The following is a 25138-nucleotide window of genomic DNA, read 5'->3' on the forward strand; positions in this document are numbered from 1 at the left end:
CATATTGTTGCCAATTTTACCTGCGTATTCTTTTGTTCTTCTGACTACAACAGTAAGGATTGAAAGGTTGTGTCCTAGCCCTGGATACATTTCTCACGTTGTCCAGTATGTGAACGGACTAGAGACGAACAGACTTGATACTTACCCTAATGATGAGCTTCCTGAAGGGACGTTTCTAGTGTCTCGTTGCTCACTCCCTGGACAGTACGTGTTGCGTGGTAGTGCAAATAGAACCTGTTCTGATAGCAGCTGGACAGGAGAGGAACCTAGATGTGGTAAGAAAACATATATACCCACATTATGGAGATCATGTAGGCCCTATGTTTTCAAGCTCAAGGTCACTCACGAAAATACTTTATATGGCTCTCCCAAATCTTTTTTACATTCACAGCGATGCCAACCCAATAGGATGGTTGTCAGGAACATTTACCACATTTTGGGGTAACAAATGGGGGGTCTCTCCAGAACTCAAGACAATGCAGTATTTTTTTCGCGCAAAAACGCACCCAATCACTCTTATTACTGCATTTTAAACCTACCATTTTTAAGTTCAAAAATAAAGATGTGCATCAAAACGTTAAAAAAATGTTTGCAGTCATAATGATCTCCTCCTTGTGTACTAACTCGATCTTATGCGTGAATTCATGATAATATTCAGGAAGAAAACACCTCGTTCGAGCGTTGAACGGCAAACTCAAATCCACAGTCAAAATTAAAGAATATATCTGAGTTAAAATACCCATAGACGTATATGCACTGAGTTTTTAGCCCAGAAAAAGTGCAAAACGATCCAATTGAACATACTAAGCATTATTTTCCAGGGATTTATATTCAAAGATTCATCCTAAAACTTAATCCAAGTAAATGTGCAAAGTTGAAACCAATAGGAGTTCTTTACTCTGAGTCATATACAATCAGAAGTCTCATTATGTTTGATCTAGTACATGTGCACCTGTACATGCGATGGGTAATTGCTCAACGTAAGTATATGCATATGATGGTTCTTGTAAGCAGTAGGCTTTTGCATGTGGACTGTTGTTCTTACTTCGATCAATTTGTTTACTGTGATTATTCTTTTTCAGATGATGCAGACACTACGATCAGCTTTCAAAACGACCAGCCCCTTGACGTCAGGAGTAATGGAACAATAGTCATTCATCCACGCAGTCGACTCTACATTTCTTGTCGCGTGCCTTCCCATAACGTAGCAAGATTTGAATCAGAAAATGGACCGGTGAGTATTGACTGTAGTGTGATAAGGCCGCAGCGCCGCATAGGCCGCACCCCAACTTTGACATTTCAAAGAGGGAAAAAAAACGGACAAAACAAAGTAATTGTAAATTTCCCGTAAAACACTAATTTTTTTTTTACAAACTGATACCAAATTCATCAATATTCCTATAATTTACCGAAAGTTTAGCTAAAAAAGTGATCGCGGGCAGATTTGGTGTCCGATATATACCCCTACCACAATGTACGGTGTAATGCGAAATTTCATGAAATGGAAAACAAAATGGCGACTTCGGATGGATGCTTCGCGGCGGCTCTGTTAAATGGTCCCTTCCTTTACTTTTGCAATGCATGAATTGGCACGAACTTAGATCAAGATCTATCGGCAAATGTTGGTTTAGCAATTTATTTTCGTCTTCATGTCAACAATGCAAGATAAAATTGTCGGTAAGATGTGTGGAAATGTCCTATACCCTAGCGGTATAGTTATTGTACCGTTCGTAGTCCCATATGTGCAAATTCGTGCCGGTTTTGACTTAAGTTTTTTTTTTTTTTTACTCTTTCGCGGCGAAGGCTGCACCCCGACTTTTTGATATTTTCTCTTCCATAAAAAACTGGGCCTTTTCGCCGGCAAATACGATATATGAGTTTAATAATGCCTTTCTGGTTCCAAACAGACGGTATGAAATCAACTTCATGTTATGCTGTCTTCTGTCCTTTTGCAGTTTGCTGTTTATCGGGGACAAGGGCTATCAACAATGGTAATGAGTCTAAACCCACCACGTACGTCACAATCTGGGCGTTTCACTTGCCGGTCTAATGACTATACTCCTCCTCACACTGTCTATGTTCAGTTTGCTGGTAAGATGAGTTACATCCTCATCCTTTTACAAATTTTATTCTATTACTTCTGGAGTGGTATTCTAGAATTATTATTTTCAAGATACCATTATAGAGGACCAGCTGTTTGTTTATCATTAAAAGACATAATAATAACTCTCCCCCAAACAAAACAAACTCTGACCATATAGAGACAATTAAATGGTGAGGATTAGGGAATATTATGGCTTTTAAAAATGATTTACTTTGAAGAACCACACAGGAGTTAACTTTGATTTAGCTTCTGTGCGCATGTATGCACATAAACATATTGCATCTTGTCTACAAGTTGCTATTACGTAGTAAGGGTGCATTTAAACTGGCATGATCTCTTTACAGAAGGTAGGTTATGAGATTTAAAACGTGAATATGGTAGAATGCCATGGAACCCCAAACAAATAGAGTAACATGATATGGAAGTGATTGGTCTCCTAAATCAATCCCCTTTGAATTTACCCAATAAACAAAATCACGTGAAAATCACGTCAATATCAAGGTATCGACTTGAGGAGAGTTACGTTCTTCAAACACCTGACATTTACGTAAATGTGTTAATACGTTTATTGCACTAGGTAACTTAAAACACACGTACACTAAATCACGCAATTGTCACTGCAATATCACCATTATAATAACGTGATTATCCCTACCTTGGAGACCATGGCTTGTAAACCTAATACTCCCGTGTTTGTTTGGTTATGAAATTACATCTTCATAAACGAAATTATCGCGTCACAGAAACACGTGAAGCGTATAGTAATAGTTTTAGTCAAAATATCTGCATGAAATTCACGTGAATATTACGAGGCTGACTTGAGATGAATCATGTTCTTCATTCACGTGAAATTTACGTCGAAGAGGAAGTATGTTACTGTAACCCGCGTTCAACCCAATAATTACGCAAATGTTACAGTAAATGAACCAAAATAATAATAAACATCCCGTTTCTGAACATCGTGTCTTGGATCTTCCATAATAACGTCCAGGCGCACCGGAAGCAGTTTGGGGTTAGAGGGGGTTGGGGGAGGGGGGTGCAAACATCCCAGAAGAGAAAGCTAGTTGCAACTGGTCCAGTTGATGAACCATTTAATGCCAACTGGTAACCCTGGAAATTGAAATGGGCTAAATGATCCAGTTGATCCAGGCCAGTTATAATTCAACTGGTCTAGCTGAGCCATTAGAACCATTTGGTTAACTTCCAACCAGTTGAACAGCAACAATACTTCAATACTGGTACGTCTGTATTTCCAATGTAAAGGCATTGGTAATAAGTAGACTTACATAATTGAATTAATAGAACAAATTTCGTATACTTGTACTTTATTGAAATTATTTTAGTTCATAGTTAATGTTTCCCTTATACATGTTTAACTAAATGTAATTTATACGAAGTAGCGAAATGTTCTAATAACTGGTAATTTATATTTGTAGTATTTTCGAAATGAATTGCATATAACTAAATCATCAGTAATTAAGAAATATGCTGTAAATTCAGATAAATTGTTTAAAAACATAGATCTGCACGCACCCCACATTCAATATGCAAATTAATTGGTGTCAGCTGGTTCAACTCGAAATATGCCGACACTCAGTCATCATTGCAACCGGTGCAACTGGAAATATGCACACTCCAGTTATCAACTGGTGCAATGAAAATATGCCAACAGTCAGTTATCAACTGGTGAACATAGAAATATGCCAACAGTCACAGTATTATCACCACGGAACTTAAATGGGAACTGTGAAACCATCAAGACGCCCAAGAATAACTCATTTTCACACCTGGAAAACACGGAATACCCAGCTTATATAAATAATCCGTTTGAGTCACGAGATCATCACCGCGGAACTGCTGGCAACGTTGACTACCATTTAAATAGGTGTTTTAAGACACCTAATCATGACTAATTATTCACACCTAAAAGGCACATATGCCCAGCTTAGATTAATATTCCGTTTGAGTCACGAGATCATCACCGCGGAACTTATGGCAACTTTGATTACCATTTAAATAGGTGCTTTAAGACACCTAATCATGACTAATTTTTCACACCTAAAAGTCACGTATGCCCAGCTTAGATTAATATTCCGTTTGAGTCACGAGATCATCACCGCGGAACTGCTGGCAACGTTGACTACCATTTAAATAGGTGTTTTAAGACACCTAATCATGACTAATTATCCACACCTAAAAGTCACGTATGCCCAGCTTAGATTAATATTCCGTTTGAGTCACGAGATCATCACCGCGGAACTTATGGCAACTTTGACTACCATTTAAATAGGTGCTTTAAGACACCTAATCATGACTAATTTTTCCCACCTAAAAGTCACGTATGCCCAGTTTAGATTAATATTCTGTTTGAGTCACAAGATCATCACCGCGGAACTGCTGGCAACTTTGACTACCATTTAAATAGGTGTTTTAAGACACCTAATAATTACAAAATTTTCACACCTACATATCACGGATTCACAGCTTAGATTAGTAATCAGCTTGAGCCTCGCGATCATAACCAAGAAATTTATGGTAACTTTGAAACCATTTAAAGAGGTGTGTAAGACACCTCCGAATTACTAATTTGATATAACCAGAGATTCACGGACAGAACAATAAGACGATTAGCCGGTGTAAGTAACGTGATTATTACCATCAACCTTGGATAACCTGTGAAACCAATCGATAAAGGTGCTTACAAGACCAAATAATTACTTATTTATCGCCACCATCAGTTAACGGACAAAAAACTCGTTGCTTGGTCAAGTAGTTATTTGGTCATAAACACTTGATTTACAGAGGTAAGTGGAATCACGTTACTCCAGTCGCGTGATAAACTGGTGGTTTTTAGGTTAGATGAAAACGTGAACAGGAGTACCTTTTTTGTTTAAATGAAGGCACGTGTCGATAACGTTTAAATCTAGTTCAAAAGGCACTATACTTTAAAATCACTTAAAATACACTCCCAAAAGAGGTTACTTTTTAGTGTTCTGTTTATTGGGTAAGCTCCTGAGCTATAACTGATCATACATGAATACAAGGTGTAAAAATCTAAATTAGTTTTCAAATGCACCGTAAAGTACATTGAAATGGTCGTCATATCTTGCAGTGTATATGCTAACAATGATTTAGATATACTCTGCAGTTCTTTTTATTTCTCAGAAATTTTAATTTTTGTGCATGTATCTGCATCCTATGCTTCCGAGAAAAGATAATGGTAGTTGCCTGAAAGAGACTAATTTTACTTCTCTGTCAGATTCATTAAACAAAGTAAGGTTATGTCAGTTTTGGAGAATATCAAAGTAGAAATATCTCCTGAAAAGGATTGCTCAAATGCCCTCATATTCAGAATGGTTGACTTACTCTGTTCACATTGATGTATGTTTTATATATATTAGGACATACAGGGGTGTGCCGCTCAAATGGGTAATTTTTTCACAAAAAATCACTAAACATGGGTCCTACTTTAAACCGAAATACCATTAAAAATGGGTCTGTTTTTTCAAAATTACCAAAATTTGCAAAATTTCTGTATGTATATATCAAAACACCAGAAAAACACCCCAAAATTGTTTTTTAAAAAAAAATGGGTCCTTTTTGAGAAAAATGACCCCTTATAATGAGTAAGCGTTCAATTTTGTAGATGATTCTTTTTTTTTAAAGTCACAAATGTTCAAATTTGATTAAATTGCAGAGATATATTGTGACCGTCCTACGGCACCAACCAACGGTGAATTCCAAGACTATGACTACGGTTGGGAATATGGACGATTTTACATGGGCAAGGAGATCTCATTTGCTTGTAACGATGGCTACATTCTTGATGGCGAAAGGACAATGACCTGTGTGCTTGGGGAGTGGTCACATCCTACTCCAAGATGCCAAAGGCACAGTAAGAGCCAATATATGTCTTTGATGTACTTTGTCCTAAAGCTCCATCTTGGCTATCATTGCATATCTATTTGAAATGAAAACAGATTTACATATTAAAGATAGGCTATTTTGTGCATAATGAGAGCACATCCAATTATTACATGTACAGAGCCTGGTTCACATATAACGTCGCAAAACCACTGCAATTTTTTGAATGATGACACAAGTGTAATAAATGCTTCACATTTCTGTATCTTTTAACACAGAGCTAATAAAGTGAACAGGTGAAGGACCTTTGTTGTATGCAGTTGCTATTCATTTACACATTTTTATAAAACACACTTTTTTTATAGAAGTTTGCTGCGTCATATCTGAGCGAGCCTTAAGCATTGTACATGTATAAATGTACATTAGGGAGATGTGAGTTTAGCTAGTGGTTGGCTCGATCCTTGTGGTTCCAATCATCAGAGTGACAGCTTTACTGTGAAACCTATAGGTCTGTCCCGAGATATGTAAGATTATCAGATCTGATTGATGCCATTTATCTGTAAAGCCCAATTCACACACACACACACACAGACAGGTTTCTGGTGTAAATCGAAGACTCAAATGTACACATCAGTATGTTATTACATGTTCAAGGACACATATATTTGAAGGAATATAACAACTCAAGGACAATCTGGAAATTTACTGCATTACAGAGGAAACAATTTTGCAGGGTTCCTGAACAGAGGACGTCCTCGTATTGAAAAGGGTCGTCAAAGTGAAAGTATAGTTAGTGTCCTTGTTACCCACGCTCCTACACACACACACACACACACGCACACACAAACCCCCCTCACCCACCCACCTTTTTTCGTGAAACATCTGTCCCCACAATGATTTTTGTAGCATTTATACATTGCAGCAAAACATAATAAAATGTGAGTATCATATAATTTATGATATCTTTTGTTTTACCTTCATCCTAATCATGGTTTAGTAGGAGGATCTGTCATGCATATCATGGTAATGGAAACTATGCTGTATAATGACTATACAGTTCTGATTTAGTTACATGAAATTATAGATTTATCAGGTGTAGAATTTTTCTTGTACTGTGAAAGAGAGTATAATACTTTATGCTTTGTTCAATCTCACTTTTCACTCTTTCTTTGCTTGTTTGTTTGTTTTGTTTCCTTTAAAAAACAAATGTTTTTTTATGATAACTAGGAGCAACATGTGAAGAGCTACATCCCCCAACCCATGGAACCAAGGTAGGAGGGAACAGAATAGGTGACTCTGTGCTCATAGGATGCAACCAGGGATATCAGTTACAAGGAGAGCCTTTCTTGGATTGTCAGGAAAGTGGAAACTGGTCCCATCCTCTACCTTCTTGCGTTGGTGAGTTTTAGGAAACAGATTTGTGTATATTGTTTGTCAAGAGTAAAGACTTGGTGAAAGTAGGTTTCTTGTGCTCATTAAAAGAAGAGTTCAACCCAAGATTTTCTTCAAAAGGTATAGCATGCTCTGTATTTTTCAGGTTCCATGAGTTTTATTTCAATCAGATTATGCACTTTGCTTATTACTTCTGTAAAGATATTTTACCAGTGGTATGAAAATTGCAAATATTAAAATTCTTTTTCAGCTTTGATGGAAGCCAAATAACCTGTATGCTCTATAATCCCGACCATCAGAATGTCTCAGAAATTTGGGGGGATGATTTTTATGCCTTCTTGCAAGTTTTCTGTTGGGATGAATAGTCCCTTTATATTTCCCAATTTAAATTCATGCATTTACCGATATGCCTGTGTATTGCATCATAATTTGCTGACACGGGATTCGGTTGAAGCTGTGGCCCACCAGGCAATGCACCAACTTGCCTTCAAATCTTGAGGATGAGGGATATTTATGATTGATGAGATTTCCTTACGAGGTGGTAGGTGGAGGATGCAGTGCGTTACATAAGACGTGTCTGTCTGAAAGGTGAATTAAGTCTACATTTAAAGATTGGCAACACCTGTTATCAGGTAAACACCTGAACAGTGTCAAGTTACTATGAGGACCCCTTGATATAAGTCTTTAAAACACAATACCATGTTGAGTAGCTTCCCATTCTAACTGTGAAACTTTATCGCCTTGAACAGAAATCGTTGAGTCAGAGGGGCCCTGTGATTCGGTCAGTTGCAAGGTGTGGCAGAAATGTGAGACCGACTCATCTGGTGTTGGTGTGTGTAGGTGTATTAGTCACCATTCCTGCCCTGTTACTGATGAGCCAGTGGTTTGTGGGACAGACGGACGGAACTACACCAACTTGTGCCGGCTCATGGCTCTCGCATGTATTCGGAACACTGGCGTAGAGGTAGCTTCCAGTAATTGGTTCTGCATCAATGGTAAATCATTCACGATACTTTATTTTAGACTTTATACTTAAGGTTTGGTGATAATCTAACTATAGTTCTGCCAATAATTTGAATTATTATTATTTTTTAAAATCATGATTATTATCAATTACATAAATGTTATCTCTGTATATAACTTTATGAGTTAACACTCTTCTGGCTCCAAACAGGTGATTTGATGTTATGCTCCTGGATAAAAAGAAAGAATCATAAATATGTACATGTATTTACATAGAAGCATATTCTAACATTCGTTCACAGTATACAGCATAACTGAATTGATCGTTTAACAATGTTAAATCTGAGATGCACGGCACTACGTGTTATCAGTTTCTGTGATATGGTGTTATATTGAAGCCCTAAAAAATTGCGTCTCAAAATGATCAAGAAGTGCCTCAAAAAAGTAAAAACATTTGAGTGCAGCATTAGCTAAATCAAGGATCTTTTAAAAGGATCTAAGACGACGTTACCGGATCCCTTAAAATAGACTACAAAGCCTAGCTAGCCAAGGTCTTGTTACTTCAGTAAAAAAAAATTAATAAATATAATGAAAAACTTTAGATTAATTACCCTAAATATGCCAATTTTATTGGCAAAGTTGTAATTTTGTTTATTTTGAGGTCATTACAGATTATTCCGCCAACTGTTAAACAAATAAAAGAGCATCAGCAAAATCAGTTACTAATGATGATGATCAGTGATGTAAAACTACATTTGTTTCTGTTTATTGAAACTCTATCCCAGGTGTGCCTGAGCGTGCGTTGCTAACACCAACGCCATTCATTGAAATCGAAGAGCCAAGCCAGTTATCCTCCTTTGAGAGCACTTATGAGGAATCGCCTCCATCTATCCCAGAACCGGCCGTCCGTGAACCAATTACCCTCCCGCCAAATGAAGGACCTGTACTAGAGCCAGACACACCTTCATTCTGTCATGCCGGTGTATGCCCTAGTAGCTCAGCAGCAGAATTGAGCCAGGGCGCAACAGCAAGTAATTACAAGAAAAAAGCTCCTTTCCGTTCATGTCATTTTCTATTAATTCACTGTCATGTTTGTCCGTTCTAATTTCAATGTTTAGGGTGTGAAAACTCCCCTTGGTACAATTTAGTACCATGACGATTTGACAACAGATTTGAGAATTTTCCAAACTTGGATCAACCATTTACAAAATAGTGTATATGTAGCTTGCATGAAAATGATGAACTGAAATAAATCTTTGTGTCAATATTGAAAGCTTTTAAAATTATCAAGGTTTAAAATGCTGGCATTATAGGGAACTTGGCAATACTTCTATTTGGTAACTAGGCTCAGGTAGGAGTTGAGTAATGAACTGATCAAATTTGGGGACAAAATGTTTGCTTTTAGAAGGCAAAGTAACTTTCATGTTTATATGTATCGTAGACTCATCCGCACAATTTGCTTTCTTTTACAGTCGTCATTGCTTACGCCGACAATTGGGATGCAGACCTTGGCATCTTAAGGATTCAAATCTATGAAGTGATGGCGGGAGGGCTGCCATCGTGGACAGAAGGTTCGTCTGAAGCAAAATTTAAAATGTTGAAACGTGAAGGAGAACAAGAAAATCAACAATATCCATAATAACACCACAAGCAACAACATTATTCTGAATTTTTATCGTGCCTGAATGCTTGATACATCTTCTGTGTCTGTAGTTTGCTTTACAGATGTCCTTTGATACTGAAAGCTGTAATTGTACATCTCTCTGTTAGGTGAACACTGCATGGTCTCAGAAAATATTTTTTAGGAAGATGATTATGTTTGAGTGGTTTTATACATCTTATTTAATTCTTTCATATTTTAACCCAATTTCATCATAAACCACATTTATATACCAAGTTATACCAAGATGCCCATATTTTCTGCAATTTTTTTTTGGTATTGCATTGTACTTTTTTTCTACAAATTGTTATTAGCGTATTTTGTAGAGAAAGCACACTCTTGTAGGCAAAGTCCATTACCGGTAACCGAAAAAACAATACTGCCTGTAGTAATTAGGCATTGCATTGCATTCTAATTTTTTGCAAGCACATTTTTGTATACCAAACAGTCATATTGTTTGCAATAATGGCTTTGTATTTTGACGAGGTGAAAACATGGTCATAAACTTTTGACTTCTCCACATACAGACTCTTACCAAGACGTTCTAATTGATGTGGGTGCTGCCTCAGAAAGGGGATGTCTTTGCCCATCCTTTCAAGCAGTAGACCCTGTCATCATACGCTTCAGTCAAAACTTGAGGCAGGATGGAAAAGGCCAGCTCCTACACACCGACATTGTACTCCCATACTCTAGAGATTTGTACCATGAAATAAGACTGTTATTAGAAGGTGAGCAAATGGTGAATTTTTCAAAACCATTGTAATAGTTTTCTTTTTAAAATCACCTGTTAGTTATTACATATTTTTGGAAGACTATCCCACAGGGGCAGTAACCCCAAGAAGGTACGAGTGGTCCGAGTTCAACTGCCAGACATGCTAACAGTTTATTATTGTAACTTTAAGTCATCATTTACGACACCCATGATACAAATCACTAAGAATGTAAAATAAAACGATTTCTCAAAAATAATATCCCTTGTGATATTCGTTTGTCTCGCAATGTGGTCAATAAGTACGGAAGCGTTAAAGTGCCATTCTACTTGACGACATGACGAGATATTTCATCTTGTCAAGTCGACTTAATATCCATATCATGTCGACATGTAAAGATATTTAACCTACCATGTCGACTTATCAACTTTTATTAGTCGACATGGCGAAATAAATTATCTTGCCAAGTCGACTTCACAAAAAGTTTATGTCGTCATGGCGACATAAGGTATCTTACCAAGTCGACTTCTAAAAAAATACATGTCGTCATGGCGACATATATTATCTAACCAAGTCGACTACCCAAAAAGTAATGTCGACATGGCGAAATAAATTATCTTGCCAAGTCGACTTCACAAAAAGTTAATGTCGTCATGGCGACATGTATTATCTTGCCAAGTCGACTTCACAAAAAAGTTCATCTCGTAATAGCGACATAAATTATCTCACCAAGTCGACTTCCCAAAAAGTATATGTCGTCATGGCGAGATATGAAGTGTGACGACTATTTCATGCAGCGCGCGTATATGGCAGGCCCTTTGTGTAAAAACCAGATAAACTCTGTTTTTCTCAGATAAACTCTGTTTTTCTCAGATAAACTCAGTTTATCAGAAAAACTGTGTTTATCAATGATAAACTGATTTGATAAACTGAGTTTATCAACTGATAAACTGAGTTTCTCTGATAATAATAATAATATAGAGTATTTGTAATGCGCCAACTCCACATGAATAATGTGGTCGAGGCGCATGGAGAAGAAAAGATATACGTACACAAAAATACACACAAAAATGAACAACGACAATGTGAAAATAAAACTAAATCTACTGAAAAGCCGCTTTGAACAAATGAGTTTTAAGGGCATGTTTAAAGCAATCTACACTTGAAATATAACGAATATGTTGTGGCAATAGATTCCATATGTAAGGTCCAGCGTGTGCAAATGACCGATCCCCCATGATTTCTTAGTTTTCGGAACAACAAGCGATTGAGAATCGGAAGATCTTAAGCGTCTGGGAGGATTATAAGGCATTAACAAATTAATATTGTACTCTGGGGCAGATCCATGTATACAGTGAAAAACAAGCAATAATAATTTAAATACAATACGGGATTCAACAGGTAACCAATGTAGTGAAGACAAAACAGGAGTAATGTGAGAAGTACGTCTGGTAAGGGTAACAATACGGGCTGCTGCATTTTGTAATTTTTGTAACCGTGAGAGTTGAGATTGTGGCAGCTGAAACAAAAGTGCATTACCAAAGCCCAGTCGAGACGATATGAGGGCATGAACTATTTTTTCTGTGGCCGAGCGGGTTAAATACTTGCGAATAATGCCTAAATTACGTAGTTGATACCTGACAGATTTACAAACAGCCGGGATCTGAACTGACATGGACATTGTAGAATCAAATAAAACTCCAAGATTTCTACATGATATAGATGGAGTGATAACATCACCATCAACCTTAATAGAGGAAAGGCTGACCCTGTCTAATAGAGTTTTAGAACCGATAAACAACAGCTCTGATTTCTCTTGATTTAATTTCAAGGAATTAGAGCTCATCCATTTCTTGATATCATGAACACAAGCTTCAAGTTTTGTGATGGTATCAATGACATTGGTTTGGTTAGGTAGGAATGATGTATACAGTTGGATATCGTCTGCATAACAATGGTAATTAAAAGAGTGACATTGTAAAATCTGTTTTAGACCACTTAAGTAAATTGAGAAAAGTGTTGGGCCTCCAACAGATCCTTGCGGAACACCACTTACCAACGCAGCAGGATCAGACTTTGAATCATTAACACAAACAATTTGAGACCTTTCAAATAAGTATGACTTAAACCATTCAAGAGCTTTTCCATCTACACCAAGTGATTTCAAAGTATCTAACATAATTATATGATTGACAGTATCAAATGCGGAAGATAGATCAAGTAGTAACAGAACAGTTATTCTCCCATAAACTCTGTTTATCTGTTGATAAACTGAGTTTATCATTGATACACACAGTTTTTCTGATAAACTGAGTTTATCTGGTTTTTACACAAAGGGCTTGCCATATACGCGCGCTGCATGAAATAGTCGTCACACTACATATCTCGCCATGACGACATATACTTTTTGGGAAGTCGACTTGGTGAGATAATTTATGTCGCTATTACGAGATAAACTTTTTTGTGAAGTCGACTTGGCAAGATAATACATGTCGCCATGTCGACATTAACTTTTTGTGAAGTCGACTTGGCAAGATAATTTATTTCGCCATGTCGACATTACTTTTTGGGTAGTCGACTTGGTTAGATAATATATGTCGCCATGACGACATGTATTTTTTTAGAAGTCGACTTGGTAAGATAACTTATGTCGCCATGACGACATGAAGTTTTTGTGAAGTCGACTTGGCAAGATAATTTATTTCGCCATGTCGACTAATAAAAGTTGATAAGTCGACATGGTAGGTTAAATATCTTTACATGTCGACATGATATGGATATTAAGTCGACTTGACAAGATGAAATATCTCGTCATGTCGTCAAGTAGAATGGCACTTTAACGCTTCCGTAAATAAGGGATCTAAAAGATCACAAAGTTTTGTGCGCCCCTGCAACACTTCGTCAGGGGATAAAAACTAATGTAAGCAAGCATGTTTTATACTCCAAAGGAGGACCGGCGCAGCGGTCAATAATTTGATCGATAATTGGAACAATAACACACAAGGCCTATTGGCCGACGCACACAGTGCTCGACCAATCAGCAGGCTGCTGGTTCGGCCGCTGGTTCAGCTTATGCACAAGGCCTATTGACCACATTATTGACCTTATTGACCACATTGCGAGACAAACGAATATCACTAGCGATATTATTTTTGATACTACCCCGCAATGAGTAATATATTTAGCAAAACGATTTCTCTTACCGGTAACCCCTTTTAGCATGTTGTTAATTGTCTCCTCTGCACCTAGTTGCCATGTTCATACAAATTTTCTTTATTTTTTTGTTTTACAGAATAGTTTTAATCTGATATCATTTACAGTCATTGCAGGCTTTTATGATAAAAGCAATTATTGTAAGTTTGTTTGTTTTAATATTCCTCATTCAAATTTCCATTAACTTTGATGATACTTTTAGACTTCATAATCAGCAGAACACAATTTATTTTTCCTTCCAGTTATGACCCCTTTTTTTTATTCACAAAAGTAATAGACATCGAGCTAGATCACAGCATTTTGTGACATTCCTGGACAAAATGAAAAATAAAAATGGACTTGAAAGCCTTACATTCATTCCCCAGATATTGGCATAGCAGATGAAAATTGAATCTGGAATCTTTCTAAAGGGAACTTTGACATGCATGTACATTACATTGCCTTAGGGAAAATAGACATAATGGCCCAAATGCACAAAGGAGGTTTGGCGACAAACCCCCTTTGTGAATTCGGCCATAGTGAAACCTGTATATAAAGACCACTCAAGAGAGACACTGCGAAAGGGGTCTTATAGACAGGTGGTCTTTCCATTACAGATTGTTCCTCAAACAGGTTTCACTGTATATTCAGTTACAAAGGTTTGTACGAAAGATAATTTTGTACGAATCTCCTTGTTTTTCCATTGTCTTCCCGAATTTCCATTGTTTGAAAAACGTTCGTACGGCGTTCGTAGCAGTTCGTAATGGCATTTTTGACCGAGGCTTAAATTGTTGATGATGGTTTGTGTGAAAGAATATGAGGAATAAACTGCACAAGGCCATGTGTGATAAAAGTAGATATAAATGTTATTAACAGATTATGTTCGTTTTCAGACTTGAATAAATGGATCTAGCAGGTATACCGAAATGTACAATTTCCCCCTCTGCCATTGTTTTCTAAACCCTTCCTATTCACTTTGGTAAACCAAAGGAATAAATTAGTGGCTTGATCTGTCCTTCCTTCTAGCTCAAAATAATGCCAATATAAGAAATGGTCCAGAGTGTCCATTATTAGGGGTCACCCTTTTTAAATATCGGAACAACTTTTGCAAGTTTCATGACATCGGGAACCACACCCTGGGACATGGAAAGATTAAATATATGCTCTAGGGGAACAATCACCCCCGCTGGGGCCTTACTTTGTATAGCGCTAGTGTTTACTTTAGGCTTAGCTCTCGGAGTAGTGAAAGTCAAATGGGGGTTTCAATTTTAAACAAGGAGTTGTTGTCATGGTACACGACTGAGTGGATAACCGTGTGGGTTTTGATATTACTGGAACAAAATAATACAAAAGCAAGGTATCCAGAAAATCATGTGAGAACTGATTATCATTACATTTTAACAAATCACAATGAAATCTCCTACAATGATGCAATGTTTATTTTGAAGAAGGGGGTGAACAAGTAAATGCTGCATTTCAAATAAGAATTCATTGTGATTTGAAGAATGGGGGGCGATAAATAGTACCAACTACGCTATTTTTCTTGTTTTGTAAGACTATTTTGATAAAGACCACTTCCATTGCCAGATTCATTGTGTTTATATCAGAAAGTACTTTAAAGTTCAGATGGTCTGGAACATACATTGCAACGCCCCCACCTCTTTTATTCGTACGGTTATTAAATATGAGTTTATGTTGAGAAAGAGAAAAAAGGGAATGAGGCTGGTCTTGCAACCATGTTTCTGTGAGACCGATAATAAAGTTACACAGCTCAATATTGTCCAGCAATAAAGTTAACTGCTCAAATTTTTTGTTCAGGCTACGAATATTCAGGTTCAAGAAATTTAAATCACATTTTGATGTGATTTTAACATTTTAAATAAATTGATTTTGAGTAAGGTATTGAGATTCTCTTACATAATGAATATCATTAGGATCAAACTGAAGTAAAATTTCATCAAATTTACTATTGAGGATATCTGAATTACATTTCATATATCGTTGGTCAGATGAGGAAGTTAAATCAAGACTATGCAAACTGTGAAATAATATGTCTAAATCAATATCACTTGTTTCAGCGAAAGGTAAGTCAGTCATCATTACGTTCACAAGAGTGTAGGAATATCAATACATTGCAAAAAGTGGTAGTAATTAAACAAGGCTGGCTAGTTGCACAACACCTAATAACTACAAACAACAAACATGGGGGGGGGGGGAGGATAAACCCAAACAGAAAAAACAAAGAAAATTAAATTTACTACATTTGTCTTCCATTTGAGGACTACAGTGTGCATCCTGAAAATAGGTAGCGATTTCAGTTTAGGTTTAACCAGCTTAGGTCCTGAATTCAAAGTAGACAGCTCACAGACATCCAAGTCAAACAAAGCACCTGGAATTCAATGTCAATATCAGGGAATGTCATTGACCGTGTAGACGAACCAGAAATATTTGAGATTCGTAGGTGGCGGTCATACAATGAACTGTAAATGACCTTATACATGTTCAATACATCATATTAACGGTGAACTCCATTATCAGGTAAAAAGGCTACATCAAGAAAAATGGTTTCTTTTCCTTTTCCTTCCCTATCATAAGGAAGTTTATGCTGTTTAATTATCTTGATACATATAAAACAAGAGTAAAGAAAAACTTAGTAACAGCATCAATAAGCAATTTCCAATGATATGAATCAAAACACATGATCAATAGATTTGATAGCATACACAAATTACAAACACAGTTACATCAATAAATAGTAAGCAAATGTTACACAGGTGACAATAAAAACAGGACCGCAAAGTGTTTTTGAAAGTACAGGGGCTGAAAAGGCTTCTGGATGATAGGGAGGGGCTCGGGTTGGGGGGGGGGGTTGCTGGGTTCTTTTGCAAACAAGACCAGCCATTTTCTTCCCCTAGTGCGGGGCTGGAGACCCGCGGAGCACAATATTCAAGGAACACAAATCTCGGATTAAATTACGCCCTAGTGGGTTCTAGACGGCAATATGCATAAACCATAGAGTAGTAAACGCGTCTATCATCAATGGGGATATAGGAATAGGAATATTTTGTGTTGGGTTGTTAGAGTAGGTTCTCAACCTGATGCGGATCTAGGATTCTTTAAGTTGGGGGCGGGGAGGGAGGGGCACTATTTGGCAAGGAAAAAAGGGGCAATGATTTGGGTTTCAAGGGGGCGGGCATAGGCTGGTTGTGCCCCTCCCCCTAAATAATGTAATGGTGATTGATGATTATAATGGCCATTCAGGGTCTCTTAATTTATTATTTTGTCTGTTGTCTCGGGCATTGGCTTGCCTGGTATGATGTTACCAGTTTATCGATGTTTTATGCCTCCTTCCATATTCTTAGCCCGCTCTAGACATGATATCGAGGTGAATATTGACAAATGCTCTGGTGACAACTGAAATTCCTGTCTGGAACACTGGACCAAACACTTAACCTAAACCTAATCCCAACCCCAAAGCTATAACCTAAAGCCCAATTGAAATCCTAGCCCTTGCCCTATATCTTTGACGAAATTAAGCCATTCTATCTGTGGCACAGATTACAAGCCATGCGGAGAGGCGGGGAATGTACTCGTCGCTGGTGACAACCACCAAGCCAATGAGAAGGCGTGGCCATGGCTGTCAGTCATCCATCGGAACTCATCTACCGGCTGGAAGATGGCGTGTAGCGGTACGTTGCTATGCCAACAGTGGGTACTGACCACGTCCTCCTGCTTTGCAAATATCGATGATGCTGAAGTCATTGGCGAGATGCTGGTGACGATAGATCTAGAGGACTCACAATTCATACCAGAAGAAATAAAGGTACTTTCATAAAATTAATAACCTGAGGATCACTTTTATGTTTCGAGCGAGCGATGCTGTTATAAATCTCAGCCATCCTCCCAATTTGGGATTTCTTCAGCTGATATGGTGACTAGTCAAAAATTCTTGTCTTTTCATGTAGGTCATAATTTCATAGTGAGAAATTCTACAGGCCTTCTTTTTTCTTTAATAATGAAGTGTCGGTGGAATGATGAATACAATCAAGTATTAAATCGTTCATGAAACAACAGTGTTTTTATGGTCTACAATTTTGGAAGCGCATACATCCTCTCCGTCTCTTCTTCCGTCTGTCTGTATGTCTGTCCCTATCTCTCTCTCTCTCTCTCTCCTTCTCACACACTCTCACACACACACATAATAATATTTTCTCCTCATTTCCCTTCGATCTTTAATATCTAGTTTTAGTTTTTATCAACCGTCTTTCTTTTCCAATGCTCGGTGATTTGAGCTCGAATCGATCATCTTTCCTCATCATTCCTTTCCGTCTCTATATCCCCCACTTTGTCTATTTCTCCCTTTATCTCTCTCTTTCCTTTTCTCTCTCCCTCTCTCTCTCTCTTTCTCTGTCTTTCTTTTTTTCTCTCTCCCTTCGACCTCCCATGTTCTAGGTCACGGTCACCATGGGAGAGTACAACCGCTCGCTAGGAGAGGGATGCGAACAGACGATCCAAGTCGATCGGATCGTCCTGCACGATCAGTTCGACTATGAGAATATCCACGACTATGACATCGCTCTCTTGCATCTCAGTGAGCCGGTTGAGCTCAACAGTTGTGCCAGGACTATTTGTCTACCTTCCGGTAATGAAATTAGTTTTTTGATTTTTACCAAAGCAGTCACACTATTATGACGGACAAAGAAAGAGGACAAAATATACAGTTCCTCATTCTACCCCCAGCAATTGCTGTGGTAGACAAAGGAACATCCCTTCACTGCTATTATGTAAAAATGTGTAGCACAGGTGTCGCATGCATATTCACCTGTTCTACACATTTTTACATAATAACAATGAAGGGATGTTCCTTTGTCTACCACAGCAATTGTTGAGGGTAGAATGTAGAACTGTATATTTTGTCCTCTTTCTTTGTCCGTCATATTCATAGTGTCAGAATGTATTACTTCTTTGTTTGTTACGACCAATAGATACAACATTTTTTCGCTTTAAGAGTTCAACAACACTGGTTTGTCTAATTAATGCTCTCGACATCAACGATGTCGAATAAAAAGTTGTGCTTGAAATTGTTCTGGCTTTAAAGATGAAGTTCAGTTCTGGTTATGTTTGAAACTGCGTGGAATCAATTTGAAAAGGCTGATCATGTAGCACATATTGTTCTAAACTGCGGGTTTTGGAACCATCAAAACGATGTGAAATCGGCCCAGTTTTGCTAAAGTTCACAAGTACTCTACACAGAAATGAATATATTATGACAGGGACTACACAAACATGTGGCATTGTATTTGTGGTCCACAACCTATAGCGGTTATACTTGTCATACACGTCCTTCAAATGTTAGGGGCACTTGAAAGACCATCCTTTTCAGGGGGAAGTTGTTGTTGTTATACTCTTTCACAATAATATAAAAAGAATGAAAAAGTTCATATAATTTGTTCACCTTTCCCAGAACTCAACCTTCTCTTTGCTTCATGATTTTATTTCTCATTTTCCACCCCACCAACCCATTAGCGTGTCTTTCTGTCTATATCAATTTTCCCACCTCTACCCTATATTTTTGTCCCTTCAATTTTGACACAGAAACGGATTCTCCTCATGAACCCAAAGTAGTGGGATGGGGCACAGCCTCGGGGCTTCCCCAGAATGCCCACGATGTTCCTCTCCAATTCCCGATGCCGCTGGCTGATCAAGCCGAATGTCGTGTGGACCACGCAAGAGATGGATTTGACGTGACAGATAGGATGCTTTGTGCGGGAGAAGGGTATGTATGAATGCAACCAGACTGATTTGAATGAAGAAACTCTTGTCTGTACAACTTACTATACAAGGATCTAGGACACCTACCCCCTGGACATCAACCCCCGGATAACCGCCCCAAGTCAACTACCCCCTAGGACAACTACCCCCTAAGGCAACCAACCTCTAGGACGACTACCTCTGGGACAACTACCCCAGGATAACTACCCCCAGTAAACTAACCCCTAAGACAACTACCCCCGGACAACTACCCCCTAGGACAACTACCCCTAGAAAACTACCCCCAGACAACTACCCCCTACGTCAACCATACTCTAGGACAACTACACCCGGACAACTATCCCAGGGGGTAGTTGTCCGGGTGATAGTTGTCCGGGGGTAGTTGTGGTGGTTAGTTTGGGTGTGGTGTTTGGTCTAGGATTGATGGAGAGAATTGTTCGTTGATAACTCTCGTCGGAGTTGCAGATATCCCTTACTCTGACAGTGCGACAGATGAAGAAATGATATCATAATATTTCATCTCTCACATGTGTAACTTTAAGTTTCACTTAAAACTTACAACTTACAACTTTTGTTCAGTGTATGTGTATGTTGTAAATTCGTTAAATCTATTTAAAATAGACACTATACGACCTTGTAAAGAATGGATAATGAGATCTTAAATCATACAATATTATGAAATGTGTTTTTTTTCCCTTTATTTTATATTACTTTTTTTTCTTCTTCAAAATGTATTTACTGTTGTTCATATATGTATTTATGTTCTGTTTTGTTTATGTAATAGTTCCGGACCCCACGGAAGACCAGCTTTCCCATGTCGGGTTAGCTGAATGTGGGCTTTCCACCGTATTTTATGCATTTTTACTATGGTTTATACGGAAATAAATACTACTACTACTACAATACAGTGCAATTCAATACTGTTTTTGTTTGACAATGTTTTGCAGGCAAATAAGGCTAAATTGTTGCGTATTCTAACATCAATATTTTCGCATTATAAAGTGTACCATTAACAATTGCATTCAAGATCAATACAAATACTTCGCATCTCCAACTTTTACAACACATTTTAGCCTCGGAACGGACATTCGTTGTCATGGCGACAGTGGATCACCGCTAATGTACCAGAGGAGTGGAGATGACAAGTGGGCGCTGCTAGGCATCAGCACGAAGGGGGAGTTGTGCTCTCGACGCAGTCGACACGGTATCTTCACAAGGATCGAACCGGGGTTTAAGGGATGGATCAACGGCGTGACTGATGACTGCTTCAATAATCACATCCCAACGGCGACCATACTCAATGCTTGATATCCATCCCATTATCTCTCTTATTCGTATGGGTAAAGGCAGCGTTAAATTATCATTCAGACCTTATGGTGAGACTTTTCGATTTTGGAGAACGACTGCTCTTTGCTTATGATGTACCTGCGGTTTACAGATCAGCTATATTGTAGAGTTAAAGTATATACATTCACAAGGAAGCATGCATAGCGACCGAGAGAGAGATTTTTAATGTTGAAAAGTAACACATTCTTCTTTCTAAAGAGCACCTCAGCGTATAGATAGGCTTAGTTTGCTGTAGATGTACGTCATTATTTACTACAAAATAATGTATATTTCTCTTTTTGTGTGTGTAAGTGTTCACCTGAGGGGGTGGGGCAATCTTCCTGAAATTGAAGAAATCGGGGAGATTTGTCCACCAGCCGTTGTAGTAATGATCCCCTATACTTGCTAGGATATATTTCATTCCTCTTCTTTCATTTTTAAAGAAATGTCATGATATTGTATGAAGGCTAAAGCAATTGAAACGTTTGTGTATGAGAGGAATCCTAATTTTTATGTAATTTTGTTTTATCGAAGAAACAAATATCTCTTGCATTAAAAAGATAGATCAAATGTACCTGGGATGGGAATTAGTAACGCAATTTAGCTATTAGATGTATTAATCATTTTTCTTGGCTACCTTTACGGAGGGCATAGAATGTGTACATTTTTTCCCTCCCCCCCCCCCCCAAAAAAAAAAATATATAAATAGATCCCCAAAGTACAAAACCTGATAGGCCTGAAAAACTGTACTGAAATTATTCAACGGTGTTTGATTGAACCATCAGTGGATTGATTACTAAAAAGTGGCAGTGGAGAATACAAATAACTTGAAAGAATGCCTTTTCCTTTTTTCCTCTCCTCTTTATTTTCATCCATTTTCTTCTTTTTTTTTCGGGGCAGAAACCTTTTTCTTCCGTCTTTTCAAATATAAATGTATAATGTATTATAATGTGTGATATCAAAATAACTGAATAGTTAATGGTTCATTGGTAATTTAAGTTTGGTCGAGGTTTACTAGTCCGTCGCCTTGTTTCATAAAACTTGTTATCAATTTTCGGGGCAGAAACCTTTTTCTTCCGTCTTTTCAAATATAAATGTATAATGTATTATAATGTGTGATATCAAAATAACTGAATAGTTAATGGTTCATTGGTAATTTAAGTTTGGTCGAGGTTTACTAGTCCGTCGCCCTGTTTCATAAAACTTGTTATCAATAACAAATGCTAAATTCCTATGACAAATTTGCTCTCAGCCAATCAAATGCCACGATTTCAGTAGCTTATAAATTATCGTAACGTGTTATTGATGACAAATTTTATGAAACAGGGTCCAGATAAACCGTTTATGTAGCATAATCAAATATATACTTATCATGCTGAGATACGTGTACTGTTTCATGGCTGCAACATGTGTATACGGGTCCAATATGACCATCCACTATGTGTTGTATTACGTAAATAAAGTATGTAAAACTATACCTAATATCACTTAAAAATTCTAGACAATTTCTCTTGTCAGCGAATTTTGAATTCTAGAAACGTGAATATTATGATATTTTGTTTTACTTTGCTTGCTGGAAAATATATATCGTGATTTTCTTAACATTGTCAATTTGAAATGTTGCGTTTGTGTGGAAACTCTTTCGATAAAAACACTCTAATTAATGTGGTGGAGGCGAACATATTTCACCCCTTTTTTAACCTCTGAGATTTTAGCAAGTCTTCCCCTTTTTGCAATAAAGGTTTCACGTTGTAACGCACTAATGAAAAGAGTGTGAGATAATTATATCTCTAAGAAGAAAAGAGTGAATGTTCACTCTATTTTCACTCTCCCGCAAGTCATGTTAGTGATCACTTGTTTAGGAGTAAATGTTGATTGATTTTAGAGTGCTCTCTAAGAAGAAAGATTGAATATTCAATCGTAGACTATATACTTCGCTACATTTTCACTCTCCGGAGGAGTCACGTTAGTGATCACTAGATTTTGTTTAGAGAGTTATAGCTGGGGCAGAGTGGAGGAGGGAGAGCACAGAAAGAGTGAGAGGGAGAGAGAAAGAGAGAGTGAGAGAGAGAGTGAGAGAGAGAGAGAGCAGAGAGGGAGGAGTCAGTGAATATGTGGTGAAGGGAGACAATGGGGGTGACAATGTTTATATAAAATAAGTGGATGGTTTATGACAGTCAGAATGGAAGGAAGAGAGATTTATAGACTGAAAGAGTGAGAAAAGATGGTAGGAAGGCCTTTCACTGCTCAGCGATAACAGATTTGTATAAAGGTCTAGTCTCTCTCCCTTTCTCCCCTACACTCCCTCTGTCTCTCTCTCTCTCTTTCTCACTCCTCTCTCTTTCACCACGCCCTCTCTCTCTCTCTTTTTCTTACTCTCACTCCCTATCACTCTCTCTCTCTCTCTTACCCACCCTCCTCCCCTCTCTCTCTCTCTATGTCTTCTACGCACAACACACACAAAACCAGACACACACTCTCTTTCTCTCATTAACCCAATTCGCAATGCAATTCTCTCCATCACTTTTTCGCTATCTTGTAGTACACAAACACTTCCACACGCCCCCCCCCCCTCCCCCCTCCCCCCTCCCCCGGTGTCCTATCGTTCTCTCTCCTCCTTTTCCTACGCAACTCACTTTATCTCTCATTCTTCTTGTTACCGTTATGTTTGGTCTCTTTCTATCTTATGACATTATGAACTCGAATGACGTAATATCACACACGAGCTATACCTGGCATACAGAGACACAGAGACAGACAGAGAGAGAGAGAGAGAGAGTTGAAGAAAACGGTCGGAGAGGGGAGTAGAATATCAAGAACTCGGGGGATGCAGTATGTCTCATTTCAAGTTACCTACTAAATTTTAAAATATTTTGTGCAATGAAAACAATGAGATTTGTAAATTGATCGAGAGATAAAAGGGGAGGATGAGAAAGAGAGAGGGGGATCGACAGAGACTTTCTACCGATCAACTTAACGTTTTTTCCTTAGAATTCACATAAATTTCGTTACATGATTCTGCGAAGCATGAATCGCCGCATGCACATTCTCTCCTGCCCATCCTCCCCAGCCCACCCCTCTCTCTCTCCCTTTCCCGCCCCCTCTCTCTCTATTTCTCCCCCATTTCTCTCTCTCTTCCTCTTCTCTCCCCCTCCCCTACCCCACCTTTCTATCCCTCGATCCCCTACTCCACCCTCCCTCTCTCTCTCTCTCTTCATCTCTCTTCCTCTTCTCTCTTCATCCTCTTCTTGTCTTTGCCCAACTCTCCTCTACGTTTTCCTTATTCAATAAGTACTGCCCGGCTTTAATGCGATTGTTTCTGTTCTGATGTTTGGTTTTGGTTTCTTCTTCATTTTTCAAATTTATTCTCGCGAAAGATGCCCCCTTTAATATTTTTCTTTACCTTACACTTATGTCCATAATATGAATAGGTCTAGGCCTTGTTTTCCGGAAAGAATTCAGGAGCCTGTTATTGAGTTTGATAGCAAGAGATTACAATCTCTGCGGAAGTGAATCCTGTTGCTGTGCCCGGTATAGGGTAGCAACTTGAGAAGAAACGGAAAGTAAGGATGCTGTGGTTTCTCATGGAATCCCACTGTTCAATTAACTCTAATCATTTCTACCCACTGTTAAATCAACACTTATACAAATCAATGAAAAATTGAAAATGAAAGTGGCGGGATCAAAATTGCAACAACAACAAAATGTACAAAGATGTACAAAATCCAACTGAGAAAGTATCAAAAATGTATACACTTATTTAAAATGTAGGCTTGTATATATTTGCTATTATCAGTTGAAGTACTTGAAGTGCCTGAAGTGGCACGTACTCTTCAATATTAGTGTTGGATTCTGTTGATGTACACAGCGGGATAACATTTCAGAATACACACATACATACAACACACACATTGACCCGATGATGTAGGTCGATCGACGCTTGACAAGTCCACTCGAAAAATAACTTACTTTCAATAAAAGCAGAAAATTCTGACAAACCAATCAAAAAAAGTTTGAGCAAAATCGGATAACTAATAAGAAGTTGTTATACATTTATGAAAAAGTATGTAAAACTATGGAACAATTAGAATCCCAACACATATTGCCAAGATAGTTATCAGTTTGTGACGTCATGTCCTCACTCTTTATCAATTG

General features: G+C 38.0%; 1 protein-coding gene across 1 annotated transcript in view; it reads left to right on the top strand.

Moving 5' to 3' along the window:
* LOC753880 (sushi, von Willebrand factor type A, EGF and pentraxin domain-containing protein 1) overlaps window positions 1–22465 on the top strand; it is a 51233-nt gene extending 28768 nt beyond the window's left edge. The window contains exons 15-27 of the mRNA XM_030997568.1: window positions 54–275; window positions 1083–1234; window positions 1956–2091; window positions 5802–5999; window positions 7196–7366; window positions 8110–8355; window positions 9109–9354; window positions 9796–9894; window positions 10511–10711; window positions 17443–17708; window positions 18338–18527; window positions 19481–19661; window positions 20731–22465. Of these exons, the coding sequence (XP_030853428.1) occupies window positions 54–275; window positions 1083–1234; window positions 1956–2091; window positions 5802–5999; window positions 7196–7366; window positions 8110–8355; window positions 9109–9354; window positions 9796–9894; window positions 10511–10711; window positions 17443–17708; window positions 18338–18527; window positions 19481–19661; window positions 20731–20965 (2543 nt within the window). The 3' untranslated portion in view covers window positions 20966–22465. The remainder of the gene's footprint in view (window positions 1–53; window positions 276–1082; window positions 1235–1955; window positions 2092–5801; window positions 6000–7195; window positions 7367–8109; window positions 8356–9108; window positions 9355–9795; window positions 9895–10510; window positions 10712–17442; window positions 17709–18337; window positions 18528–19480; window positions 19662–20730) is intronic.
* The last annotated feature ends 2673 nt before the right edge of the window (window positions 22466–25138 follow it).

This window comes from Strongylocentrotus purpuratus, unplaced genomic scaffold (genome assembly GCF_000002235.5).
Source record: "Strongylocentrotus purpuratus isolate Spur 01 unplaced genomic scaffold, Spur_5.0 spur5_scaffold_4, whole genome shotgun sequence".
Taxonomy (NCBI): Eukaryota; Metazoa; Echinodermata; class Echinoidea; order Camarodonta; family Strongylocentrotidae; genus Strongylocentrotus; species Strongylocentrotus purpuratus.